This window comes from Haliaeetus albicilla, chromosome 5 (assembly GCF_947461875.1).
Source record: "Haliaeetus albicilla chromosome 5, bHalAlb1.1, whole genome shotgun sequence".
Classification (NCBI taxonomy): domain Eukaryota; kingdom Metazoa; phylum Chordata; class Aves; order Accipitriformes; family Accipitridae; genus Haliaeetus; species Haliaeetus albicilla.
In genome coordinates, this window is record NC_091487.1 from 40,959,078 (window position 1) to 40,984,517 (window position 25,440).

Below are 25,440 nucleotides of genomic sequence, written 5' to 3' on the forward strand. Positions count from 1 at the left end.
TATAGATATGAAGTATTTTATTGCCACTTCTTATGCTCCCTGATCACATAAAAGTAATTCAATTGCAAAATGTCAGTTTTTAAATTAATTTTTCAGTAGCATTTCTCACAATTAAATTTTGTGCCCTGCCTCTGATTTTCTAACAGCTTTCCAAAACAAACTTATGTAGCAACAAATGACATTCTGTATTCTCTTAACAGTGCATTTAACTAACTTACACAAATGAGAGCTGTTACTCTTTTTCCTATTATATAGTCCATCACTGAGTAGCAGGATTTAAGGAATAGGAAAACTGTTGCATTTTAGAAATAATAAAAAGTCTTAGTTGTAGTTAATATTTTCTTCCAATTTAATTTATTTTCCTGTATGTTCTACTACAGTCACTGCTGTTTTTTTCTAAGGTGCCATAAATAAGTTACTGTAAAATTACCTAAAGTATTTTAAATGTTCCACTCTCAGCAGTCTTGTGAAGGTTTACTATACAGATAAAGGCGACTCAAATCTCTTGGCTCTGGATCATTGCATTCTTCATAAATGTATGCTCTATAATTTTTAGACTTAGAAAAAATGAAAACAAATGAGTTTTCCTAGGTCACTCAGTGCATTTAGCTGAGACCCAGAAATACAGCCCTGACCCTCTTGGCTACAGACATAATGGGCATCAGACCACACGATTCCTTTGGGCTTTCCCATCCTGAGGACATTGTCTCCATTCTTTGCTTTAAAGCTGAACTCTGTCTACAGCTGGGAATCCCAGCAACACTGATCATTCACTGTCCTTTCACTGGTCAAGTGTGGGAAAATTGGCAACCTCAGCAGTGGAAAACACAACAGCTTCCTCCCAGAGAGAGAATGAGAGCATGTTAATTAGCCAGCACTCCCAGGACAAGAGCAATAGGCCATGGCTCAGGTAAACATAAACACAAATACATACATACACACCTAACAGCCTATAAACTGCTGGTGTGTAGCATTAGGAACTGAAAAAGTGCGTAAGCATAGGACTCTGACCGTGAAGGCTACTGCAGCACCTTTGCAATAACCATTACTTCGTAAAGACATCTGGTCTAGTTTTGTAGTTAGTCTTGTAAAAATATATGTAAATCTTGAAATAAAAAGCAAAGTTAAGCACAAATCATGGAGCTCGTTATCAAGATCTGTGCTCGCTTTTCCCAGCATTATAAAAATCAAGAATTTAATGAATTAAAAATATTTTTCCCTTCACAGTAGTAATGAGCAAACATTTCCATTTGTGATCCATACAGACAGATCTATCTTCTGTATCACAAACCCCCTGATTATAGAGATTATTATACAGTTTACTGTATTAATGTATAATGTATAACTGTATTATCTAACATGTATTATACAGTATATTGTATATGTGTAATACAATAACAGTATATATTACATATCGTTATACATTTACTATTTAATACAGCTCTGTAGCAATGCAGGTGCAGCTTCAGATGTTACCACCTAATGGCTGCGCTGTATGGAATTCCAGCATCACAAAACTATAGGTTGTGCCTTGACAGCTTTTAAGTCAAAGAACTTTGAATACTTATGTTGTACTTCAGGAGCTCTGCCAGTTTTTCATTTCTACTATGTAAGTTCTGAGCTCAGCTGGTTTCAGTGTCCAGGTTTTATAAATCAGAGCTGAGGTCAGCACCACCAGCCACATTCTCATTGGGGAGAGGAAGAAAGCCAAGGTCCCATAGGTTCGCTGCAGGAAGTAGCAGGAATAGACCTGCCAGGCCAGGAGGAGTGCCATCGCCAGGTGAACAAGCACAGCCACGAGGCATCGGACGTGACGGATGTGAGAGTGGAAGCTGTGACCCTGGCATCGCAGCAACAGGCACCAGCACAGATAGGCCATTAATGGCAGGTTGAAAAACAACATCTGAAAAGAAGAGCAGAGAAAAAGAAGATGATGGGCAAGCCAAGTGTTCTGGGTAACATATGGGAGGGCATAGAAAGATAAGAGCACATAAAACCATCCCTTTCTAAGGGCTGAGTACAATTCCCAGAGCTGGAATCTCAGGATGCCCTTCCAAGACTCTGCAGCTGATAGAGCTGCGGCTGCCCGTGCCTCAGTCCCAGGCCAAGCATTCCTGCCCACTCCCTTCCAGTGGGAGGCACTGACATGCATCTGACCTTTCTTGGAACTGGTTCAGGGAGCTGGACATGGCAAAATACTAGCACAGTAAAGAAGAAAGGTCCTTATGTCAGTTTGGCCCTCTGAGCCAGCCCACTGCAGTGTCAGACAAGTGTTAGCACTGGCATAAGGGAGGGACCATGGAGGAGGCAACACTGGCTTGGTCTGGCTTAAATGCCAAGGAACTACACCCTCTCTTTCAGACTAAGGGCAGCTGGGAAAACCAGAGGGCAGGCAGGTCAGACTGCTGGGAAAACCAACTCCTGTACTTGGAGAGTGACCCCTACTGATCTGAAGGGTTATTCAGTCTGCAAGGGTTGTCCTGGCCATTCAGTTCCTTCTGCTTAATCACTGCAACCCGTGCATGAGCAGAGGACAACAACAACAAAAATCATAGAATCATTTAGGTTGGAAAAGACCTTCAAGATCATTGAGTCCAACCATCAACCATGGCCACTAAACCATATTCTGAAAAAAACAATAAATTAGAGTGGTAAATCTGTAGAGTTGGCCTCTAATCCAGACATCCAGGGAGTCCAAAGCAACATCAAATAGAGGAAAAGAGAAGTTTGAAAAAAATAATGCACAACCTCCTTCCTTTCTGCCCTTTAAATTTGCAGAAAGGTAAGAAAGAGCTGTTGTATGTAGTCAGGCACGGCCGCTAATCTTCTCTATCCTTCCAAGACTCCTTTCTTTAAAAAAAAACTATTAAAAAACAAATCAGGAAAAAAATCCCAGAAGAAAGCAGTTTATCAGCCTTAATTTTTATAAATACGCACCTGTAAAATCCCAACCACAAATGTCAGACCGCCCTGTAAGAAGGAACCACCAATGAACACCCCAAAGGAAAAACAGGCCCCCACCTGGCCTTCTATCAGTTCACCTACAAACCATGGTCCTGAAAGAGAGGAAACCAAACATACAGCACCATCAGGAAACACAATATAGACGTGGCCCTTTTTCACATGGCCCTTTGTACTCCTGGGCACAGTGGTTAACTGGGGAAAATGACTTCTCTATTGCTTTTCTATAGCAATAAGGCTAATGTTTTCATCTTCAACAAACAGCAATCTGATGAACGTTCCTGACATGAAAATATCATGGTACACCAATGAGTTGTGGCATGCAATGAAAACACATTTAAGTTGGTTTCATCTCTGTGACAATTTTCAGTGCCACATATAACATTTTCCTTAGAACAGAAGGGAAAAGATAGATCCTTTCAAATGCTGGCCTTTTTCCAGAATTACAGTAAGACATATGAAAGACATGGTCATAAACAGTTGCAGCTTGGCTCAGCTTAGAAGTCGAACTGGGCAGGCTGCACTATGTTATGCATACTACACTGACTGCCAAGAAAGTAGCTATTTTAGTAACATATTATCAGAGGAGAAATAAGCTAAAATTGTTAGCATCCCAGCTGAGATGTCTTAGTGACATGTCATGTGAAATGTACATTCCATATACTTATTTTACACCAAGCTACAACCAGATCTTACTCAAAGAATATGTGAAAACCAAATTAAATTTAAAAATACTCACTTTGTTTTTAGAGTAATTTAAGTGTTTAATTAATTCTAGGCCTTCTAAGTTAGGCTCTTACAAACAAACTTTTAGTCTCTTTGGACATTAACTTTTCAAGTTCCACATAGATTATGTAACTTAAGTAGATTTTCCCCATTCTCTAAGATGTTATTAGTCTCATTTTTCATCAGGATCTGATGTGTAATTTAAAAATACTAATTTATGTCCTTTAGTACTCTAGGTTACTTACCCAGAATGGTGTATAAATTCAGAACTAGAATTGAGTAATAGAAGGTGTTTGTTTTACTGAAGACATGAAGGGAATACGAGGTCAGAGTAAGTAATCCTGGCTTTTCTAAACAGAAACGACATTTAAGAAAAATACACTCGATTCAGGTTGCAATACATGCGCACATATATATATCTACACACATAAAAAAATTGGTCTTTCTGAAACAAATCTGCACATTATTTACTCATTAAATAAGAAATATAAAAATAATATTTGGTATGTCTACGGAACAAACACAAGGGAATGCATTTCTACTATTACTGTGATAATTGAAAGTAAGGAACCAATAAATATAAAAATCTATGTTAAAATCAGCAGAAGCAGCTGCCATTCTAAATGAGTACACTTACTGTATGTAAATAAAACTGAACAATCATTCTATACCCAGACAATGAAGTTAGCTAGAATGAAAAACATGGAGAAAGTTCATATTAAATGAGAAGTAAGTAACTGTGCAAACCCAAAACGGCAGGTCAGCATGGAATAGATTAACTGGATTTTCTTTGATTAAATCTACTTAGTGAGATCGGATAGCAACTCAGATAAAATGAAGGCTAGGCATTAAAATGGCAGCATTCTGACAAGTGTGTGATGTTAGCAAAAAAAAAAAAAAGCAATATTCATTTTCTAACTGAAGCAGACAATTCAGAGACTGAGATCAAGAGAGCCTTCCTATAAAAGTTAGCTTTTAGAGTTTCACCTATTACATGGCTGCCCTTCTCACAAAGCCTTAACTCCCAGAGGGCAAGCTTGACCTTTGGAAATTAACAGCTCTAACAAATTTGTTCACTGATTTGGAAAACATTTGTCAAGGTCTACAGGGACCTAGCTGATCACAGCGTGCTAGCTCTTATCATTTTTAGATTCTGAGTTCCATAAAGGCAACTGAAAATCTATTCCTCTTCTATGTAAGCAGTTGCTGTAGTTACCTCAGGATGCTACGTGATTATGAGTATAAAGGAAGGGACATACACTAACATGAATAGAAAGGGAGGTGGCTTACAGAAAAATCTCATTAGTAAGGTGTGGTTCAAACAATTGTTTAAAGGATAAACACCATAAGCTTAACAGTATTAATTTTCATTTGCCAGATTTATCACAAACAAAATATCAATTTATGACAGAACTGGTCTTAATATTATTTTGAGAAAGACCCAAGCCCGTTCATGATCTTTGCAAAGATTAACAAAAATTACTTTTGTAGAAGGAAATCTGTTTTTCTACTCAGGCGACAGAATTCTGTGCCAGCTGTAGTGAAGCAAGCACACATACAGAACTAATACAAAATAAAACATTCCTTTCCCTAGGCATTAGGTACTTCAGTGAGCAAATTAAAATGAAACCTTTAGACTTCAATTAGTTGAATTTTTGTTTAAACAAAGACACCTGATCAAGTTTTTAATTTACTTTATTTGATACATTGGAGGTTTTCTGGGTCCCCTTAAAAGCAAACCAGCAGCTTCCAAGAACCCAATCAAACCTCACAGCACTAGATGCAAAATGCATATGGTGATTAACAGTGCAATTACTTGCATATTGTTAGCATACAGATAAATAGTAAAAAAATGTTTGGGGAAAATTAGTTCCTCTAAAAACCACAGACAAACACTGGTTCATACCTTTGAGCACTGGCTTTTGGAGGTATCTGAAAACAACGAGCAAGGCGATCTGAATCAGCACCATCAATCCAAAGAGCACACGAGCCTGAAAAGACAGTCTTAACTCTAAGCCAGCCCTGGAGTAGTAGCTGCCTTTGAGTATGCCTTATGGACATTGATGGAATGATACAAAGATTTCTAACAGAAACACGTATTCAAAGCTTGATGGTGTCATTGGACTAAAGAGTAAAAAGAAACTTAAGAGTTTCTAAGTTATTGGAGTTGCATCTTACTGACTTGAATTCAGTTGGATGGCTGAAAGCAATAGACCTGAGTCTTTCAAAACTGGGGTTTGTAAAATACATCAATTGAAAAAGTGTAAATACACTTCTTATGTAAAACATTCTCTGACTGCTGTACTGAATAGAACTGCATTTCAAGACATTGTGGCGAGTATCAGTTACTGATTAACAAAACTGATATAATAATTTTGAGCCAATTACTATCTACAGTCATGTGGACTTTCCTATGTTGTTCTATAAGCGCACCTAAACTATATTGACATGCCTTCTTTGCATGTACTGGAGCTGTAAGACTTCTGGATAGGACCTAGAACTTACTGAAGTCAATGGGAATTTTGCCTTCCTCTTTGGTAGAGCTACCTATAGGGTCAGCAGCTGATGTGACACTTTCTCCAGCATTCTTGCCAGTACACATATTGCAACAGAGCACAGTGAAGTTTTCTTTGATTTAATGTTTCCTTTTCCTACTATCTGCAGTAGCTTCTTTTCAATTTCTTGCTAGCACAAAGTGTGTGTATACCTATGCCCAAAAATGGAGAATTGTGACTAAATCCAGGAAATCAACTGTTTGCATGAACCATTGCTGCACATTCACGTTTGAAGCGTGTGACTTGAGAAAGGAAACTTGAAATATTTGTGAAATTCCAATGGAGTCATATCTGGAAAAAGCAAAGTGTATTCAAATCTACCAGGAATTAGGAAAATGCCTCCTGCAGTCTCTGGGGAAACCAACACAGAATGACAGCTGTTTTGTTGAAAGTACTTACTAGAACATAGTGGTCAGTGAGAAGAATAACAGATGGCCAAAAGCCAAATCTAAGAGAGAGGTTTTCTTCCATAGCAAATATATGACTCCGCGTGCTAATTCTTCCTGAAGCATCCTAGATTGATATAAAATAAGAGAGCAATTAGATACCAGTACTGCACAAAATATCTAGTTAAAGTTGCTAATTATCATTGCAGCTTTTCTGGAAATATCCGATTGACGCATGCACGTCTGACATACTGCTGGATTAAATATTTCTACCTACAAAGGATTACTTACTGTCAATTTTGTGGTTTCAAGTAAACTGATGATTGTAAGATCATAATCTGAAAGCGTTACATGTGAAGGAGATCCAGTCAGAGATTCAGCAAATTGTGGAAGATGGTGACTATTTATTGGCCACCACCACCTCTTGTTTTCTGAAAGCTCAATTCTAGATAATAGCCCATATTTCGAAGCTTTGTTGTGCTTCTTTTCTGGTGTATATGTTAGAAACTGATACTGATAAACAATAACAGTGCTACATTTATTCAACGCTGATATTTCTGCATGTGTAACACTGACACCTTATCTTCCAGTACATAATAAATGGTTTATTTATAGTAAAGGATTCAGTATGTTTAGTGTGATTACAGCTGAGACAATATTTGGACAATCCCAGAAATGATGTACAGCAATTGAGAATTCATATTTTCTTTAGGTACCTAACTCAAGTTAACGCTTCATCCTCCTTGCTTTCCCAAAACTATTCAGTTACTAGATGTAATAGTAATCTATGACTAGAGGGGAAAGGAACATAATTTTTTAAAAATCCCATTCAGTTATCTGATAACAAACATGTATTTGCAAGCAAACTACTGCTATGCAGGCCTGTGTAACCCCCTTCAAATATTACTCAGTTTTGTGCATATGTTTTCATCATTATTAAAAAAAAAACCAAAATAAACCACTTATAAAATGCACCTTTCCCAAGTAAAGCACCACAGAAATCAGTAACAAGCTAGGAGGTAGAACACTGGCAGTACAGAAAGACCGTTAGAAAAAAAAAAAGCAGTATTGCTCTTGTCCTGTGAGAAATAATGCCTGGCCAGGTTCCACCAAGCAGGACAAAGCTGACTTTCCTATTACTATTGTGCAAATGTGCAGAATACTAGAACAGTCTGATCGAGTTCTTCGAAGACCTCTTGAAGGTACAAAAATAAAATATAGTACCAAGAACAGAAGCATTCACTGAAAAACATTTTTTGCACCCAGTGATCTAATATCAGTTACATTTGATGTTCTGGGAAACAGAAACCATATTCATTGTCAGCCTGTAAGAAATCATGAAAAGAACTTCAAACAGATAATCAAAGACAGCATTCCAATCTTCCCGATCCAGTTGCTTTGCCTTCTGAACTAACGTGATGCTACTTCCTATTTTCCTTGATCAAGCCCGATTATTTTTTTTCCAAGACAACCTTAAAAGTTAATTGTTGCCTGTTACCCAAAATAATTTATTTTTGACCAATTACTTGCTCTTCTGTCGTGTATTATTATATTTCTCATGAAAAATAAGAATCCTTTCTTTGTCCGGATGCTTTATGAATGTTTTTTGCTCAGCAGTCAGTGTTTTTTCATTTAATAAATCATTTGGTTTTTGTAATCAGACAAATATGAAAGAAAGTCTGTTATCACGTATTTTGTCCCTAGTTATGTGGTGCAGAAAGGTGATGGAGCAGACATGACAACATAAAAATTCAATACAAAGAATGCCAACAGATACCATACCTGAACAGTCACATCTATGTGATGGAACCCTTCACTGTAGTTTTGTGGGCTCCACTTCAGTATATAGAGAGGGCCAGACACCTGGTGCGCATTCCCCAAGTGAACTCTGTCTATATAGACTTTGACAGAGATAATGACAGAAGGAGAGAAGGCCAGAATTCTAAGGAGTGAATAAACAGCAAAATAAACAGATTTGTTACAGGACTTGCAGATTTGTCATTACTTCCTGAAGAGAAGTCCCTAATGATTATGCTACCTTGTACTTAAGAGTTCAAGAGTTAGAAATTAAAACACTGAAATATCCGTAGGTTAATGGTAACATGGTAGCCCTTTCCTACAGTTAAAAAGAGAAATTCTGTATGGTATTGTGCAAAAGAATAGGATAGAAAACGGGGCTGTGGGACAGATGAAAAAGTGGCAGAGATCCTCAGGTCCTGGCAGAAATAATCTCCGAACTCTTGCTGTCAAAATGTTTGCTAACACAAGTGGGATGCATCCTCCCGCACACATACGGACACAAATACTTGTAGATGTCTTCATTAAAAATTGCCAGTCTCTCTCTCTAAAGTTCTTTGTTGTTGGGTGTGGTTTGTAGTGGGTTTTTTTGTTTAGTAGGTTTTTGGGTTTTTTTTAACTTTTTGCTAGTCAGAATATAACCTCTCAGTCTTTGTAACTGAATTTATGAGAAATGGAGTGGAATGCAGACTGATATTAGAGATCTGAGACGCCAACAAAAGTAGTATCACTTGGCAGTGCTTATACTCAGAGAAACAGTGATACTAATATAGACTCAATATATCGCACATACAATTTCTTTCATTTCTGGTAATACAAAAGGCATTCCAGAGCATGTTTCAGTCAAAAGAAGGAGTCTCATATAGTTATGGTGAATGATTCTACCAGTTGATATATTTAATATAATCAGAAGAATGTTCAGATAAGGTCCAAACAGGAAACTGGAAAGTAGGTAGACTTAGTAGGACACTGCTTCCTAACTGAAAAGTATGATGAACTTCTTTTAGCTATAATTGTAAGTATGCAATATACCCATATTTTTCATGCACATTGGTCTAACAGCAAATATAAGATGTTGGAAAGGGCATAGAAATTTGAAATACAAATGAAAAAAATAAATAGAAAAGGTAAAAATGGGAAGATGGAGAGATTTAAAACAAATATGAAAATTGGCAGAGGCTTAAGATGTTTTAATATATACAGGATGTAAAACTGAAAACTCAAGAGGCTAAGGAGTCCAAAGCCAATAGAGAAAACAGATAGAAAAATACACAGAAAACCACCCTGAAATCAGCCGAGGCAACGTGAACACATGACATTAATAACACAGATTATGTGTTAATCTAACTCTACCACCTTTGGTTACATAAAAAAGTTCAATTTACTTTAGAGGAAATAACTGCATAAATAAAACAAACATGAATTATTACTATATTATCTCCTTTTATGACAGATACGGTACAAAGTGAGCTCTCAGGAACAATCTTCCAGAGAAAAGTGAATTCTGAGAACAGTGGACACACACATTGAAAAAAAAAAAGGTTTTGTGTATATACATATAAATGTAGACGTACATTATAACCAAGACCCCAACTATTAAAATATAGTTAAATACTGTGAAATCAAGAGGTTACAGGGTACCTGATATGAGTGGAATAAAGAATTTTGACCAGTGGTTCATGAGCAGAACTGCTGTAAAGGAAGGATTTGGGATTGGTGATAAGAACTACAGGCCATTCTTCAAAGTTAAGATCTGCAAAGCTAAGGAGGTCATGATCAAACGCAAGGATCCGGTACCTATAACGAAAGGAAAAAAATTTTGTTGATACAAACTACTGCATGCACAGCCAATTCCCATGCTTCCCAAGTTCCTAAACTAAATTTGTTTGATTTATTTTCCATTTATTCTGTTCTGTAGTTGATCCTATGTTAACCAACCCTGCTGTATTAACTGTACAGCTGGTTACCTCTGGTCAGGTTCATTTTATTATAAATCACTGAAGCACCACTCAAAATTCCAAATGTCAAGATCTATTGAATTTTGCACATGAATCAAATAGATGAACATTATGTTAAAGAATTCAAATATAATGTACATTATTACAGTGTCTGGGTAGGTACTCTAGTTACGGACAAAGACCCCAGTGTGCTCTTTTCCTGTATGCATACAAGTACCTTTCTTAGGATTACTGCAGAGTAAAAATATATACTACTATAATATACTACTATACATTCCATGTAGCATCAGACACTTTTTGATATGCTGCTAGGGTAACATTTCTCAGGTAGACTATTTTTGTCTCTAAAATTCTCACAGCTGGTGCAGAGCACAGGTATTTTGAAGTAGTGATGCTGAATTTTATAATCTATTTGTCTACTTTGACTACTAAACACGTACTAAATAAACATTTAGATGTACTCTTTTTAATTTCTAAATATCAAGAATGAATCAAAAAATTACTTTAATTTATTAGCACACTGTTGGTTTAGGGGAAAAAAATCCAAGACTTACACACAGACACATTTTTCAAGGGCATTAATAGTAATAACCAGTCAGGCAGATTTAATGTTTCATTCAAATGCTCCAAACAGCGTAAAAGGGAATCACAGTATAACCAGGTAGGCTCCATATAATAATTTGCTCATGTAGGGTTTACTTACTTCCTATTATCCATCCAGTCTCCCAGTTCGAGTTCCAGAGTGCCACCATGGTGTTGACTGTGCAAGGCTGGCATCAGCCCACCCATTGTATGGAGATGTCCACATAAATAGGCTGTGGCAGAACTAATAAAAGACCATAAGAGTTCTGATTATTTGGGTGGGAAGGAAATATCACTGCAGAAACGCTGAGAAGTGACAGACAAATATGTAAAGAGAGGCAAGAAATTTACTTCAGACTGAAAACATACAGGAAAAAAAGACAGACTGTACCTCATTAATGTTCGTATTCCTGGGGCTGGGGAGATGATTGTTGAGGTGGGAAAATGGCCAAACCAGATAGTATGATTGCTGTGCAGACTTTCTGTTGCCATCAAAGACAGCTCTTTCATTTGATTCTGAAACAGACAGGTGTTTGAAAGACAACCAAACAAACCTCTTTAACATTCAGGCTATTTGGAAAGAATAACGAAAGGAAAGCAGAAAGAAACTAATGAAGAATACAATTAATGTTGTTGTTTTTTTTGTTTTGTTTTGTTTTTTTACAGAGAATACTCTAAGTTGCTTCAGCGACCTGTGCGTGAACAAACCATACTACTAGACGCATCCCTAAAATCCCGTGTTGGAAAAAGAAAGTGAAAACAAGACACTCAGCACCTTCCTTGCAACCAAACACAGGAAGAGTGCAATATAAAGAAAGATTTTGGTAAACGATATTTCTGTCCTTTCTACTGCTTACTTATATAGTCAAAGACGACATACTTGAGTTGATTTTACAAGCACCTTTACCTTACAATTACCATCCCTACTATCTTTTGAGTTGCTAGATGACCTTTTATAGGCATGACAGACCATAGAAACTGTGCACTATATCCTTCAGGCATTTAACTAGATGAACTATGATGCTGGGCCTTGAAAATATTACTCAGCCATTGCTGTTGAAGTTAAGCAAAAGTAACACTTTAAACAGCAGGTAAAATTTCTCTCCTTTACTTGTTTGACTTCCAATATTAAATCAACCACTTACTGTCCAGAGAGACTCCCAATACCAATAAAATCTCAAAGTCTAACAGAGGAGGCAGGAAAACTAAAACCAGAAAAGAACACAAATCCACTCTTTCACCATTTTGCAGATCATCTTTTAGGGTAACCCAGAGAACCACCAACATATTCTTTTCCCTCCTACCTGAAAAGAAATGCTGAAGGGCATGAATAAAGGAAACAGAAATAAAGGTATATTAAAAAAAAAATAATGGATGCAGTATACCATTCTGGGTTGATGTAACAGGCTTATCAAGTGAAAGTATATTTCCTTTGCCTTTATGAATTTGGGGTTTAAGAATATTTTTACCTAAGCTATGCAATCAAATCACTGATACAAATCTAATATATTTTTCAAATTCCTGGCAAAGGCTTAAGTCTTAAAAGTTACAGGTATCCACCTTTAAGTTTTGTGCAAAAATCTGCAAATGATGCTCTCTGGACTCCTGCTGCTGGGTAATTAGCAAGCAAATGCTTGACCTACTGCAGCAAAGGACAGGAGCTCTAGACTTAACTGCATTTCTTAGCTCTTTGAGAGTTTGTCTGCAGATCTACTGTACCCACTATGGATTACAGTAAACAATGAGAACAGTACTTGGCACTCCTACATCACCTTTCATCTAAGTATCACCAAGCACTTTACAAACACTTAATTAAATGTCAAGCCTCCTTCAGACAAGATTAGAGGGAGAAAATTTTACTTTTCATTGAGGCCGTTATCATAGGCAAAATATGGCATCTGTTTACCAGAACACTAACTCTCTGCCAACACTTCAGAAGAGTATCTAGAGAACAATAGCATATCAACAAACTACAGAGAAAAATCAAAGGGAAGCAAAATATTATCTAAACTGATATGTGATTTAAACATTGGGATTAATGTTATTCTTTCAAAAGAGTACCATGTAATTTTTATGGTCTCAGAGATCAGATCTCACTTTCATAAATGACACATTTCTTTATACCATTATCTTTCACATTATTCCATTGGAAAGTACAACTCTCTCATCTGTAAAATTAAGGAAAAAAGCTAGATGAAAAAATGAAAAAATGTTAGATAAAGCGAAAAGGAGTGAAATTGGAAAGTATGGGGCTTGTTTTTTTTTTCTTAAACTTTACAGCGTATAAGGAAATTACTGCTCAGGTCTAGCTAAACTCTAAGAAACTATTGATAGTGTCCTTAAAATGTCTAATTTGACATTTTTGTACTGGATTATTTCTTAAGAGAGAAAACACAGATACTCTATATATTGACACATTCATTTTTCTAAATAGATGTCCCACATGCATAATAACTTAAAAGCATAAAGACTCTTTTAAATGAACACAAATCTTTCAGACAATCCTTCTTTATAAAAACAAACAAAAACCCAAAGAAACCACTACAGAAGTAAAACAGCCAGCAAAATGGAATGCCAAGACTTATAAAATACCGTGTTTAAAATCCCAAAGAAATTATAGGGTCTCTTAGGGCCTGGGTTGAGTGTGGCATCCACACAGATGAATGAATAGTTCCCAAAAGAGGTGGTGTGGATGTAATGGAAAGAGCCATCTTTACGCCAGGCAGAGTATTTCCTACCAAAATAAAATGAAAATATTGCTGTTAGGAAAGCTTGCAGCAATGACAAAAATGACCTGCAGAGTATAAATGCAAGATTCTTTGCATTAGATCTAGCTCCATCTTGTTACTGCAGTGAAGTCTCTTCTTAAAAACCAATGGCATTGAAAAGCCTGTACTTCAAAGAAGATGCATTACATGGGTCGTGTTAAGACAAGCAGCAGGTTAGCACACAAACACTTAAAAAAAAAAAGTTAGCATAAATACGCTTTCCCTGAGCAACATGGTACTTTTTTATTGGTAAAGGATAGGCCAGAAGCATAAATGATACAAAACAAATAGGCAAGATGACAGGACAGCAGGATCTTACACCACTCTTAATTAAACGAGATCTGCAAAGGAAAAAAAAATTATTGTCTTGTGTTTATTGTTGGTATCTGAAAGAATTTTTCAAAAATAATTTTTCCTTGCTTACCTAGAAATATCAGGGACATCGAACCTTGTCTCCACTATTTTGTTAGAGAACTCTTAAGTTACTCTGATGTAGAATGACCAGCTGTTGGCTAATGGAATATGATTTTGAACCCCAAAAATATTGAACCTTTTCAAGTTACTTCCCAAAAGATCCAAAACAGAGGCACTACACTACACCAAACCTTATAAATAGCAAAGGGAGCAACATTTCTTCTTGCTTTTTACTCTTTTTTGTTTCTTGACATAGCAAATCTTACCAGTTCTCCTGTCACATGTGGAATGTCATCAGAATTCTTCATTCAAAAAGTAAAAGGAGAGAGCAAAAAGGGTTGCTACTCTTTTGCACATTATCTGATGTTAATTGAGCTCTTGAATCTTAATCTTAAAATAGGCAGAGAACTGTAAACAGGGAAGGACTTAAGACATGTCAACTAATTCCACCTTTTTTTTCCCCTGTGGTTTTATGCTACTATTGGCTATGATAAATACATGTAATAACGAATGTATACATTGCTTTCTCTCCTTCCATTGACAACAGATATTTTCAGTTTTTCTAACTCCTAAAATTGAAGTGCTTTGATATTTATGCTAGATGGGAATTGCACATATCCCCCACTGGCAAAGACAGATAACATTCCAGCTAATGGTACCTACTAAATTGCTCAATTAAGAATTACATTCTGTAACTAAATGATTGTGACTAAATCTGAGATTAACTAAAATTTATTGGGTTTAATTGGGGGGGGGATTTTTTTGTTTTCTTTTCAGTTTTTGGGTTGGGGTTTTGTGTGTGTGTGTGGTTTTGGTTTTTTTGGTTTTGCCTTTTTTTTTAAACTCCCTGCATGATATGTGGAAGCTAAAACATCCCTGAGTTCGGATGATGTATAGTTTGAACACAGCCATCCAGAAAGCAGTTCATATCACTATTCCTCCACCAATCAGAATAAACAATAAAATTGCCAGAAAGGTTGACCTGAACAGAATAAAAGCCAATGTATTAAAAACAAGTTTCAGATACAAATCAATACTTCCGATGCCATAAAGACCCTTTCATAGTGTTTATTTTTTGAAGTTAATATTACCTTCATGAACATCATGAACTTCAACAAGAAAACTGGAATCTCAGTATCATAATCCTAAGATTTCTGCCTTTAGTCCCACTTAGAGTATGTGTAACAGTTGAATCATCCTCTGCTCATGCTCTGGACATAAAATAGGAACCCATGTTTTTATGTTAAAACATTATTGTATTTCAATACAACTGCTGCCTTCTTTAATTTTAATACATAATGAACACCAGAATGTGGTGTTGAATAAGTGTTTTCCCTAGCCTCTATTTTTATATCCGCAAGCTACAGTGCTCTAAGGTGTACAGCAAAGAATGAATTATCTGTTCAGGAATCACATAAAGGCAAGCAGACAGTGCCTTACTGTCATTCAGACAAAAAAAAAAAAAAAAAAAAAAGACATTGTCCTTTTGACTGTTAAACTTCACAGGGGTGGGGGAGAAGAAAGGGCTTCCACGAGACTCCATTTCACTCCGCTGTCTCCTTTTTCTCTTCCTAGAGTGTGGCACATTTACTAAAAGTTTTCTTAATCTTTATATTTTATTAATGCATCAGATTAATAAAATTGTCCTGTAAAGATAGTTCTGCCTTTAGTGATGCTTAATAGCTTTTGAGGACTCTTAGTGCCTTTCTTCAGTCTTATATAGAAAGTATGATAAATCTCATTAAAGTTTCTTTATTTTGCTATGATGCCAGACTATAATGAAGCAAAAACCATTATGAGAACACATTTGTTTAGCAAGAGACTGTTAATTAATAACCAAAGACTTTTTCACTTGACTCAGAATTTCACTCAGAAATTCTTAGGTTGGCTAAATTGCTTTGGAATTTCACCCTAATCCTTTCCAATCCCTTTTGCTATCAGTGCATCTTCAGTGTGGACTACAGGCAGGTGATCCATACGTCTTTCCAAACAGTAAGCTTGTCCAGGCTAAACAACAATTCAGGGATGATCTGGCAAATTCACTGGTGCTACATCTTCCCATGTGTCTCACTAGGACTTCTGATAGCAGCCTTAAAGTAGAATGGAAGACTGATACTAGATTGTTATGTAGCCACAGCTGTGGCAAAAGATATAGTGACATGTACTGCACTAGTGCATCCAAAAGCCTTGTTAGCACCACACATTCATCCCTTCATGGTAAATCCACATGTGAATTCCATGTTCTCCAGCAAATGCAGTTGCTGTAGGATCCTATCCCACAGAATTTATGGGAAAACATATCTGCTCCTGCTGGGCCACAGGGAACTGAAGCAAACTGAACTATCAGATCTTTAATCTGTGTTCTTATTGCAAAGTGGATGGCTTAAGAGCCTGAATTAAAGCAGAAGTTAGATTTCCAAGTCCTCCTCCAGTTCCAAAGAGTCAAAGCTGAAAGCACCACCAAAATTATGAGACAAGATTTTGTGTTCAGATGTGAAGGGCAGGAGAAACCGAGAAGTTAAACATGTGTTACAACTGAGGCTACCTTTGCAATGTACAAGCTAAAGAGCCAGCTGCAGAAGGGAAAGTGTCCTCACCTATCTTCACATTTAAATCTCAAGTGGGTTCCTCAAGAACATTTGTTCACCCATCATCATCACCTGCCTTCTTACTTCTCTGCTTTCAGTTTTCTAGAATGACTCAGATGTGAAGAAATGGCTCAGATAAAATTTAGAGCCATATGACATGAAAAGCCCTTTTGGGCATGCAGAAAGAACATCAAAAAAATGGTGAAGTTTTATCTTGCTTTCTTTTTCTTTTTTTCATCTATTTTAAGGAGGAAAAGCCTTCTTTGGGAACGCTGGTTTTACAGAAATATATCACACAACTGTCTTAAGGAAACGGAACACATAATGCACAGAACATTTCCTAGACACAGACAGATTTACAATATATTCAAATACAAAACACAGAGGCATAAGAAACAAGAAGTCTGCACAAAGAATTCTCCATTCTGCTCTACTAACTGGCAATGGAAAAGACTGAGGGAATAGCAAATATGATCCTGGACTATAGGAAAGTCAGTGAAAAAGCATATATGTGATAACTGAAAACAGAGTATCATTTAGTGCGCTTGACCTTGAATATAACAGCATCTGTATGGTAAATAAAAGTACCTGTAATAATTTTGAACACTATCCAGGTGTGGAATGTTGAATGAATCTGTGAGGGAGAGAAAAAGGAAATGAAGAAACTTTCAGATCAAATTGATCTTTGACCTCTGTATTTTATTTCCTAATGTTGAGATAAAGCAGTCTCAGCAGGCACTGAAGAGCTATTTTTTTTTTAAATGCATAATTGACAAGCAGGCTGTCTAACTGTGCAGAGATGTTATATGCTCAATGCAGTTGACCTAAAAGTGGGAACAGTTTTCTCATTTAAGTTTCAATTCAAAGATAAAGTTGTTGTGGGAATGTAAATTGTCATTTAGTGGCTAAAAGCTAACCATGTGTCTCCACTTTGGCCATAAAGCTTTTCAGATTGGGTGCATTCTCTCTAAGTAAGACCCAACTCATCCAAGGAAAATAAAGTAGCAATAGCATCAGAGAATAGCATGTGTAAAACAGACATCAACTTGGGGAGGTTTGTACTGCAGTGGGGGTCCACCCCTCCATTAAGGCTGGTAACAGAATCATGATAGGGAAATGGAGTAAATTGTCATATATGGGCTGTACATGACAAAGCATACACTTTTTTTTCTCCAATGCTAGGCTTTCTAGTTTTGCCCTTCCTGTAACAGCTGGCTTATATAGCCTACAAGGTTGTTAGCTTGTGTTTGAATGCTTAGAATGTAGGGACAACTATGATGTGTACAAACTTCCATGAGTTCTTTCTATTCAAAAGAAACCAAATTTCCTTTAATTGCTGAATGTGTGATACTTTTTAACTTAAACCTGTGGGGCGAGGTCTATGAAAAGTAAATTGAAACCATTTCTTCAGCAAGGTAAGGTTACATTTTGCCCTTCCATTAAAAGATGGGGTATATAAACTAATGACCCGGAAACTAACATCTGAAGCTATGTTCTACCACTTGCCAGGCAAAAGCAATAAATGATGACTCTTACTTCCCTGGTACTAAAACTCCAGTAAGTGCCTGTAAACAAACCATGCCCTCAGTAGAGCAGACACCTGGATGGCAAGCCCTACTACTGACTCATAACAACTACTAACACTCTAGTAAGTACTAACACTTTACCTCTATACTCTATATTCTAACTTGCCTAAATCAGCTCTGTAATCACAGGAAAGAAAGATGTTTCATTTCCTTCTTACCATGATTCCCTTTGATGTCTATCCACTTGGTTTTTTCCATGACCCTTGATCTCTTCAGGATTGACTGGTACGTTTTCCATTCTGCTTCTACCTGCTCAGATCCCAGTTTATCTCTTGTCTTGGCATCTGTCAGGTCACCTGAAAGTGTACAAAGGTGAGATATAACTAGAGGCCTACACAGCTTACACGAATACTGTAACTAGGCAAGCAGGCAATCCAAGCTTCCTTGTGTAAGTGGCTGCAGGCCTCCCGTGTGCAATCTGGATGTTCCTGTCATCTGATCCAAGAGGTAATTCTAAGGCTAAATGCCTTCTAATGCAGATGCAGCAGCCTGTTCAAACATCTATCAACCACGTCACTGCAGCACTTTTACTAACGCCATGCCAAAGTAAAGAAAATTGTTACTTATTCACTATACCTGAAGACTGCAGTCATAAAAGCTTTGTTTAACTTCACACCTTCTGTATCCCCTCAAGCTCCAATTAAAGTTTGAAGCATTCCGATTTCTGTTCATATAGTAATGCCTCCCTGCATTGCTAGTTAAAAGGTGAATGCTAACTATTTCTGAACCCTTAACTTAAAAAGCAAGCAGCAGGTAACTCTCTGTAGAAACAAAAGTCCAGGTCTAGCATTAAGATTCTAAAGCCTTGCACATAGTAATGGCTCAAAGTCTTTTTGATTTGCTTGGCAAAACTTAATCCCTTTCAATAGCGATTGCAAGCTATGAAATCAGGCAAGGCTTATTTCACCTGTCTTGGCATGATATGTTCAAATGGAAACCAGAAATGAAATCTTACATTAGTTCACAGGTAAATTTCATACACATGACCAGGTATTGTTCTGAGAGAAGAAGTGGCTCTTACTGACTAATCAGAGACATTGCTCACTTCTGTAATTTCAAATACGAAGAATTCTGCATCATTCTTGAGGAGGACAATAAGGAAGGTAGCTGCTAGCAAGGACTAAGGTGTAGCAACAAATATTGGGAAAACAATAGCTATATTGCATAATGATGTCTTTGTTACATATAATACATACTAAACTCACGATCAGACTCAAGACATTGAACAAAAACTAATTCTCTTGAGTTGACAAGTTATTCTCTTCTGCTTCTAGCAGTCTATCTTCAGCTGCAATTCCATTTCCATTGCTTAAGACACCTTAAGGTATCTCTTGATATCCTAGAATTTTACTTACTTGCTCTTCCTTTGAGAGCACGTTCAACAGGAAATTCACACTTTTGACTTGCTTACCTGTTGCTAGAACAAGTGCTGGCTGAATTACATCGATTGTTTCAGAACAGAATTTTTCTAAGTCAGGAGCTCGTTTGGGATCCCGAAATCTACTGATATGAATATCTGACACCTGTAAAAAGAGAAAAATTAAACACTGTCCCAAGCAGCAGATTATTGCTGCCCAGGTTGTTCTGCAAACCGAGTACGTAAGAATGCAGCATAAGAGCAGTCACAGTGATTCATATCAGTATAAGGGATACAGGGAGAAACAGAAGTGGACGACTAGGGGAGAATAAAAGCAGGACAAGCACATGATATTGCATCTCTAACCCCTAAAATCACGTTTACCTCAAGAAGATTTCCTTAAATCTAAGGGCATACAATAACATGGGGAAATACTTAGCTATCTACTGTAAGTTTTGATGGCTCTAAGTGGCTTGTTGACTTTCAAATTCTGTGAGCTTCTGGTGCAACACAGTGATCTTGCTGCAAGAGAGAATATCAAGTAGTTCTGCAAAGCAAAAGTAGTTTAAAGTTACCTAGGACTTGAAGCATACTGATAACTAAGTTTGTACCTCATGTGACATTTCCAGTAGCTGAGTGGGAGGATTTCTAACATTCTGCCCATGCATTTTAATGGAGCTAACGAGTGTGTTTAGATCCCATTCCATGTGCCTTCATGAAGGCAAAGACTGCCCAAGAAATGATGATACCACTTGTACATAATTGTAAAAGATATAAAAGTTGTTAATTTCTGAACCAAACAGTCAAAGCCCACCGTACAGGGTGGGATAGCGAGAAAAAGAAAAGCCAGATTTTTATTTATATTTTAAAAAAATTGTTGCTTTTCAGGTGTCCTGGTTCTGGCTGGAAGAAAGTTAATTTTCTTCTTAGTAGCTGATATAGTGCTGTGTTTTGGATTTAGGATGAGAATAATGTTGCTAACACACATGTTTTAGTTGTTGCTAAGCAGTGTTTATAGTAAGTCAAGGACTTTTCAGCTTTTCACACTGCCCTGCTAGCAGGGGCTGGGAGTGCACAAGAAACTGGGAAGGGACACAGCCAGGACAGCTGACCCAAAGGGGTATTCCATGCCATATGACATCATGCCCAGTATATAAACTGGGGGGAGTTGGCCAGGGGACACCACAGCTCAGGTGTTGGCTGGGCATCGGTCAGCAGGTGGTGAGCAACTGTATTGTGTATCACTTTTGTGTATTCTGTTATTATTATTTTCCCTTCCTTTTCTGTCCTATCAAACTGTCTTTATCTCAACCCAATTCCACTTCAGTCAATCAATTAATACATTATCCTCCTCAGTTTAGACAAATGGTATCTGATGCTCAAAAACCAGCAAGGACATGCTCACGGTCATCTGACGATATCACTAACCGAGAAAGAAAAACATTAGCATTTACATTCAATTTAATAAACCTGGCTCTTGTAAAGCTTTTTCCTGTTTGAAAAAATCCAGGTAAAATACCTTGGAGACAAAATGCCTTAGCTTCTACTTATTCAGTCATTTGAATATGTAGAAAACATCGCCTGAATACAGTTTTCTAATTCTGCTTAGGAAAATTCTGCATCTGCTTATATGGAACTTCTGCCTTGATCAGAATTGGATGGTAATAAAGGTAAATACTTTTAGACATAACCTTAACTTCATTTTTATTGATACATTCAACCTACTGTGAAACAAAAAGCACAGTAAAACTACCTTCATACATCAAACCTAATGTAATCATTGACAAGCATACATCCTATTTTGCTTCTCCTCAGCCTGTGGATTTGCAATTCACCTATCTCAGCAATCAAACAGAGAAAATAAAAACTTCTATTGTTGCTGTGTCCAGGTTCTTGAGCAAAAAGTCTTACAAGAAACCTTATTCCTGTTCTACCGGTAACTACGGAGAATGTAAATTTCTGACCTTTTAGCAGACAGTGGTTGGGAAGCCTGATTTTCTACACACATCTTCCTACTTTTTCCTGCTACTATGATACGAGTTTAAGATTTACAAAAGGGTTTTCTTGTAAGTTCTAAGAGTTACAGTGTCCCGGGACTTCTGAGAGCTGGGACTAAGTTTCTATCATCACTAAAAGCCATGAAATATGAAGATCTTGGGAGTGGCACTTCTCCCATTTTTTTTTTTTTTTATTAACTTCAAAAGATGTCCCAATAAAGGAATTCAAAGGGCAAGCGGAAAAGCTTACAATGCTCATATTTAATTTCCCAAAATGTAGGTAAAGGCCCACTTGCTGCATTTCTTCTCTCTTTCCCCTCCCTCTGATTGATGTGAAAATTTAGCCTCTCTCATTGCATCACAGACAGTAACTTTCATCAAAATGAGTTGGAAAAGACTTAGGGGTGAGGAGAAATTACCACTCCCCTTCCTTATCTAGAGAACATGTGGCTCAGGAAAGGCAGGCATTAACAAGGGAGACTAACAAGGCCTACTGCAACAGCAGAATGCATCCAGCTGACAGAAACAGGAGAAAAATCAACTGTAAGCTTGTCAAATATTGAACTAGAGTGCCTATTAGGCACTGGGCAAGAAAGGAAGTGCTGCTCTAAGAAAGGTGAAAGAGCCATTAATACAAGTTTATAGTAAAAAGATTGCTACTTAGTTCAGTTTAAGAAGAGACAGCCCTGTGGATGGGAAGAAAAACAAGGCAGGAACTGCTGGGGGTGGAACCTATCATCCTGAGCCCTATCCAGTGACCTAGGCTAGACCTATGGAGTCACCAGGGAGCCTGAAGCCTGTTTCCCACAACATCATCAGGCACAACGCTGGAGTTAGTGCTTGCTTAATTTCCAAGTTAGGTCAATGATAAAGCAGCTGTTAAAGGGCACATCTGAAAGAGAACATAACCACTTGAAAGTAAAGCCAAGTCTCAAATTAGCTGTGCTGTGACCTATCCTTGGAAGAACTCCACTTGAAGTAACACAACCAGAGAGAACATGGCAAGAGAAGTACGGCGCTGCACATGCTGCTTGTCAGCATACCTCTGTAGCTGCTATATGCTGCTGTAGTTGACTCTCTTCAAGACAGCAGCTCAAGATAGAGGCTTTATTAATTCAAACATATCTCTCATCTTAAAATCTGTTCTGCAGTAAAGATAAGCCTTGAGTCGCTTAAGGAAAAATTTCTGGAAAAACTGACTTTGAAAATACATAGCAATTGGAGAGAACAAAAGGACTAATAATATGCCGGTTTATGCCCTAAGACCACTGCCTCCAGCTAATATGTTTAGGCAAAGTGTCCTTGAGTTTGAGTATAAAAGCAAAATAGTAAAAGCAGACTGTTAGAAGGAATTGCACAGCAACCCCTGTGACATCTCAGCAGTCGATTACCTGCAAATATGTAAACAGCTTGTGGTTAGTTATACACTTAGTGCTTCAGGAATGCTCTGCGGGGAAGAGTCAGAAAAGAGGCCAGAGGAGCACCCAGACGTGACAGTTTACTTCTAAGACTATACCAGGTTATTTTGGATTTTCTGTTCAACCTGGAAACAAAGCCATGTACATTTAACCTAACATACATCACTCTTATACTGGCCCAGTACCTTCTATTGCTAAAAACCTGAGTAACTATTTTCTCAGCCACAAAACTTTTCTAAGTTTTAGAAGGGGAAAAGGACAGGCAGAGCCTGCATTTCTCACTGGGATAATACCGTATTGGGTGCTGACGCGGTATATAGGATAGTGTAATAATTAGGTGAGTTTTAATTACCCACTTCTACCACACACATCTTATCTTTTGGGTAGTCTAGCAAACTGGCCAAACACCTGTAACTTAGGCTTGACTGCGGGCCCCCGGGACAGCAAAGGCGGGAAGGCGGGGGGGGGGGGGGGGGGGGGCTGTTAGCGGGAGAAGGTGCCACAGCTGCTCACCGAGCGCGGCGGCACCGCAGCTGAGAGCCCCTCGCTCGCCCCCCGGCGGCGGCAGCCCTGTGCCCCGCTCGCCGGGCTCCGCACAGCGGCCTCCGCCCGCTACGGAGCCCCGAAAACCGGGGCGGGCGGGAGTGGGGGGGGGGAGAGGAGGCCAAGGGGGGGGCCGCACCTCAGCGCGGCGCCAACCGCCGCCTCTCGCGCCGGGCCGTTGCTCGGCCACGCCCCCCTCCCCCGGCCCCACTCACCTGCACTACCCACAGCAGGTTGGCGGCCTCCGCCCCGGGGGCGGGCTGAGGGGCCCGCCGGCGGCGGCGCTGGCCAGCCGGCGGCAGGGTCCCCGAAGGGGGGTAAGAGTCCAGCAGCAGCGCCACGGCGGCCGCTATCAGCAGCCCCACCGCCAGCTTCAGCATCCTGCGCCCGCCCCGGGCGGTCCCGCCTCGCTCCGCCGCCCCGTAAGGCCGCCGGCTTCGGCACTTCCGCGTCGCGGCCCACCTCCTCGGCTTGCCGGGCCGGGCCGGGCCGCCCCTGCCGCTCGTCTGTGGTTGGCTCGGAGGACCGATGCCAGCGGGGGGAGGGGGCGGGCGCTCCCCTCCTTTTGGCGGTTTTATGCGGCGGGGCGGCGGGACCCGCCTGCAGCTTCCCGGCCGGCACCCCCCCCCCCCCCGCCGTGCCCTGCGGTTCCGAGCGTGCCCGCTGCCCCCCGAGCTGCGGGGGAGCCTGGAAATGCCAAGGCTGGGACAAAACGGGCCGAAACGTCAGCCGAAACGTGCGGTCCGCATTAGGCCGTAAGGCCTTTTCGTCATTCGGGGGGAAACACGTACCGTTCCTTCGGACGAGAACGTACGGGGGAGGTCAGTGTCTCATCCTGCTTCCTTCCAAGGACGGCACATGAACATTCACTGTTTTGTTTTTGTTTCTGTCAGTATTTATAATTCTACCTGCTCATAATCTAGGCAATTGACATTTTTGCTCCTGACGTACTTAAAACTCTTTTTATGGTCTTTTGAACGTTTTTTTTCATATACACCGTTTTAAACCTTACTATAGCGACTGTACGGTTTCATAATTGGTAAATTATTCTTTGCTATCAGCTCTCTGTTTTCCTAACTGCTGCCCGCGTTTACCGTTGAGGTTTTTTTCTTACCACCTTAAGCATGGGTTTAGCTGAAAAAGCTTCTGTCACTGTATGTCACTGTTTTCTTTAATATTTAATGTAGTATTCTGAAACAACTTTTCAGACATGTTTCTAATTCAATACTGCTTAATTTTTATTATCTTTTCTCATAATTTGTCATAGGACAAAGATTTAACTTTTAGCATTGATCAGAAAAACCCTCTTTTCAGATCAGTTACACTTTGTTACTATATTACACCCCTTTTCAGACGTTCTTGATAATTTAGCTGCTCTTTTGTGGGACTTAATGTATGTTTGCTGTGTTTTTTTTCAGCTGCCTTCCACCTTGCTTGTCTGCTTCCTACTTCCTCCCAAAGAACACCCCAAACAACTGCTTTTAAATCAACAGTTAACAATCAGTAATCACAGTAATCTTGGGGAGTAATCTTGAAAAATATGGTTTGCTCAATTTCTTCCTGGAGGTCTACCATTTTATTTTAGCTCTAGCAGGACTGCTAAGCTTCAGCATTTTCTCTCTATTTAATTTTTTCTGAATTCCTGTTTCATTCTGCTTATTTCCTCTATTGCTTTAGTATCCATGGAGATCTTGGTGTTTTGTGCCTTCTGCCTGGGTAGTGGTGCCAACTTACTTTTTTTCAGAGGTTCGCTGCCGCTTATTTTGCTGTCTCCCAGCATACGTGGGTTCCAAACCTTTCTTTT

General features: G+C 38.7%; 2 protein-coding genes across 5 annotated transcripts in view; one reads left to right on the forward strand and one right to left on the reverse strand.

Moving 5' to 3' along the window:
- The window catches only part of PTGR2 (prostaglandin reductase 2), a 35,711-nt gene extending 23,378 nt beyond the window's left edge, over nucleotides 1-12,333 (forward strand). For both annotated transcript variants that reach the window (XR_011324812.1, XM_069784333.1), the window contains one exon: nucleotides 11,632-12,333. The gene's annotated coding sequence lies outside the window, so the exon portion shown is untranslated. The remainder of the gene's footprint in view (nucleotides 1-11,631) is intronic.
- On the reverse strand, nucleotides 1-24,327 carry TMEM62 (transmembrane protein 62). 3 transcript variants are annotated; one of them, XM_069784329.1, is made up of 14 exons: nucleotides 23,852-24,327; nucleotides 19,733-19,844; nucleotides 18,480-18,617; nucleotides 17,324-17,369; nucleotides 13,558-13,699; nucleotides 11,357-11,481; nucleotides 11,087-11,209; nucleotides 10,067-10,222; nucleotides 8,411-8,570; nucleotides 6,642-6,755; nucleotides 5,594-5,678; nucleotides 3,933-4,037; nucleotides 2,938-3,056; nucleotides 1-1,903 (listed from the first exon to the last, which is right to left on the reverse strand). In XM_069784329.1, the coding sequence occupies exons 1-14, from the start codon at nucleotides 24,014-24,016 to the stop codon at nucleotides 1,577-1,579; spliced, it is 1,917 nt and encodes a 638-aa protein (XP_069640430.1). In that variant the 5' UTR covers nucleotides 24,017-24,327; the 3' UTR covers nucleotides 1-1,576. The 3 variants fall into 3 exon arrangements, with proteins under 3 accessions (XP_069640430.1, XP_069640431.1, XP_069640433.1); XM_069784330.1 differs by lacking the exons at nucleotides 13,558-13,699; nucleotides 18,480-18,617; nucleotides 19,733-19,844; nucleotides 23,852-24,327; XM_069784332.1 differs by lacking the exons at nucleotides 17,324-17,369; nucleotides 18,480-18,617; nucleotides 19,733-19,844; nucleotides 23,852-24,327 and having other exon boundaries at nucleotides 11,357-11,535.
- Nucleotides 24,328-25,440: the final 1,113 nt, after the last annotated feature.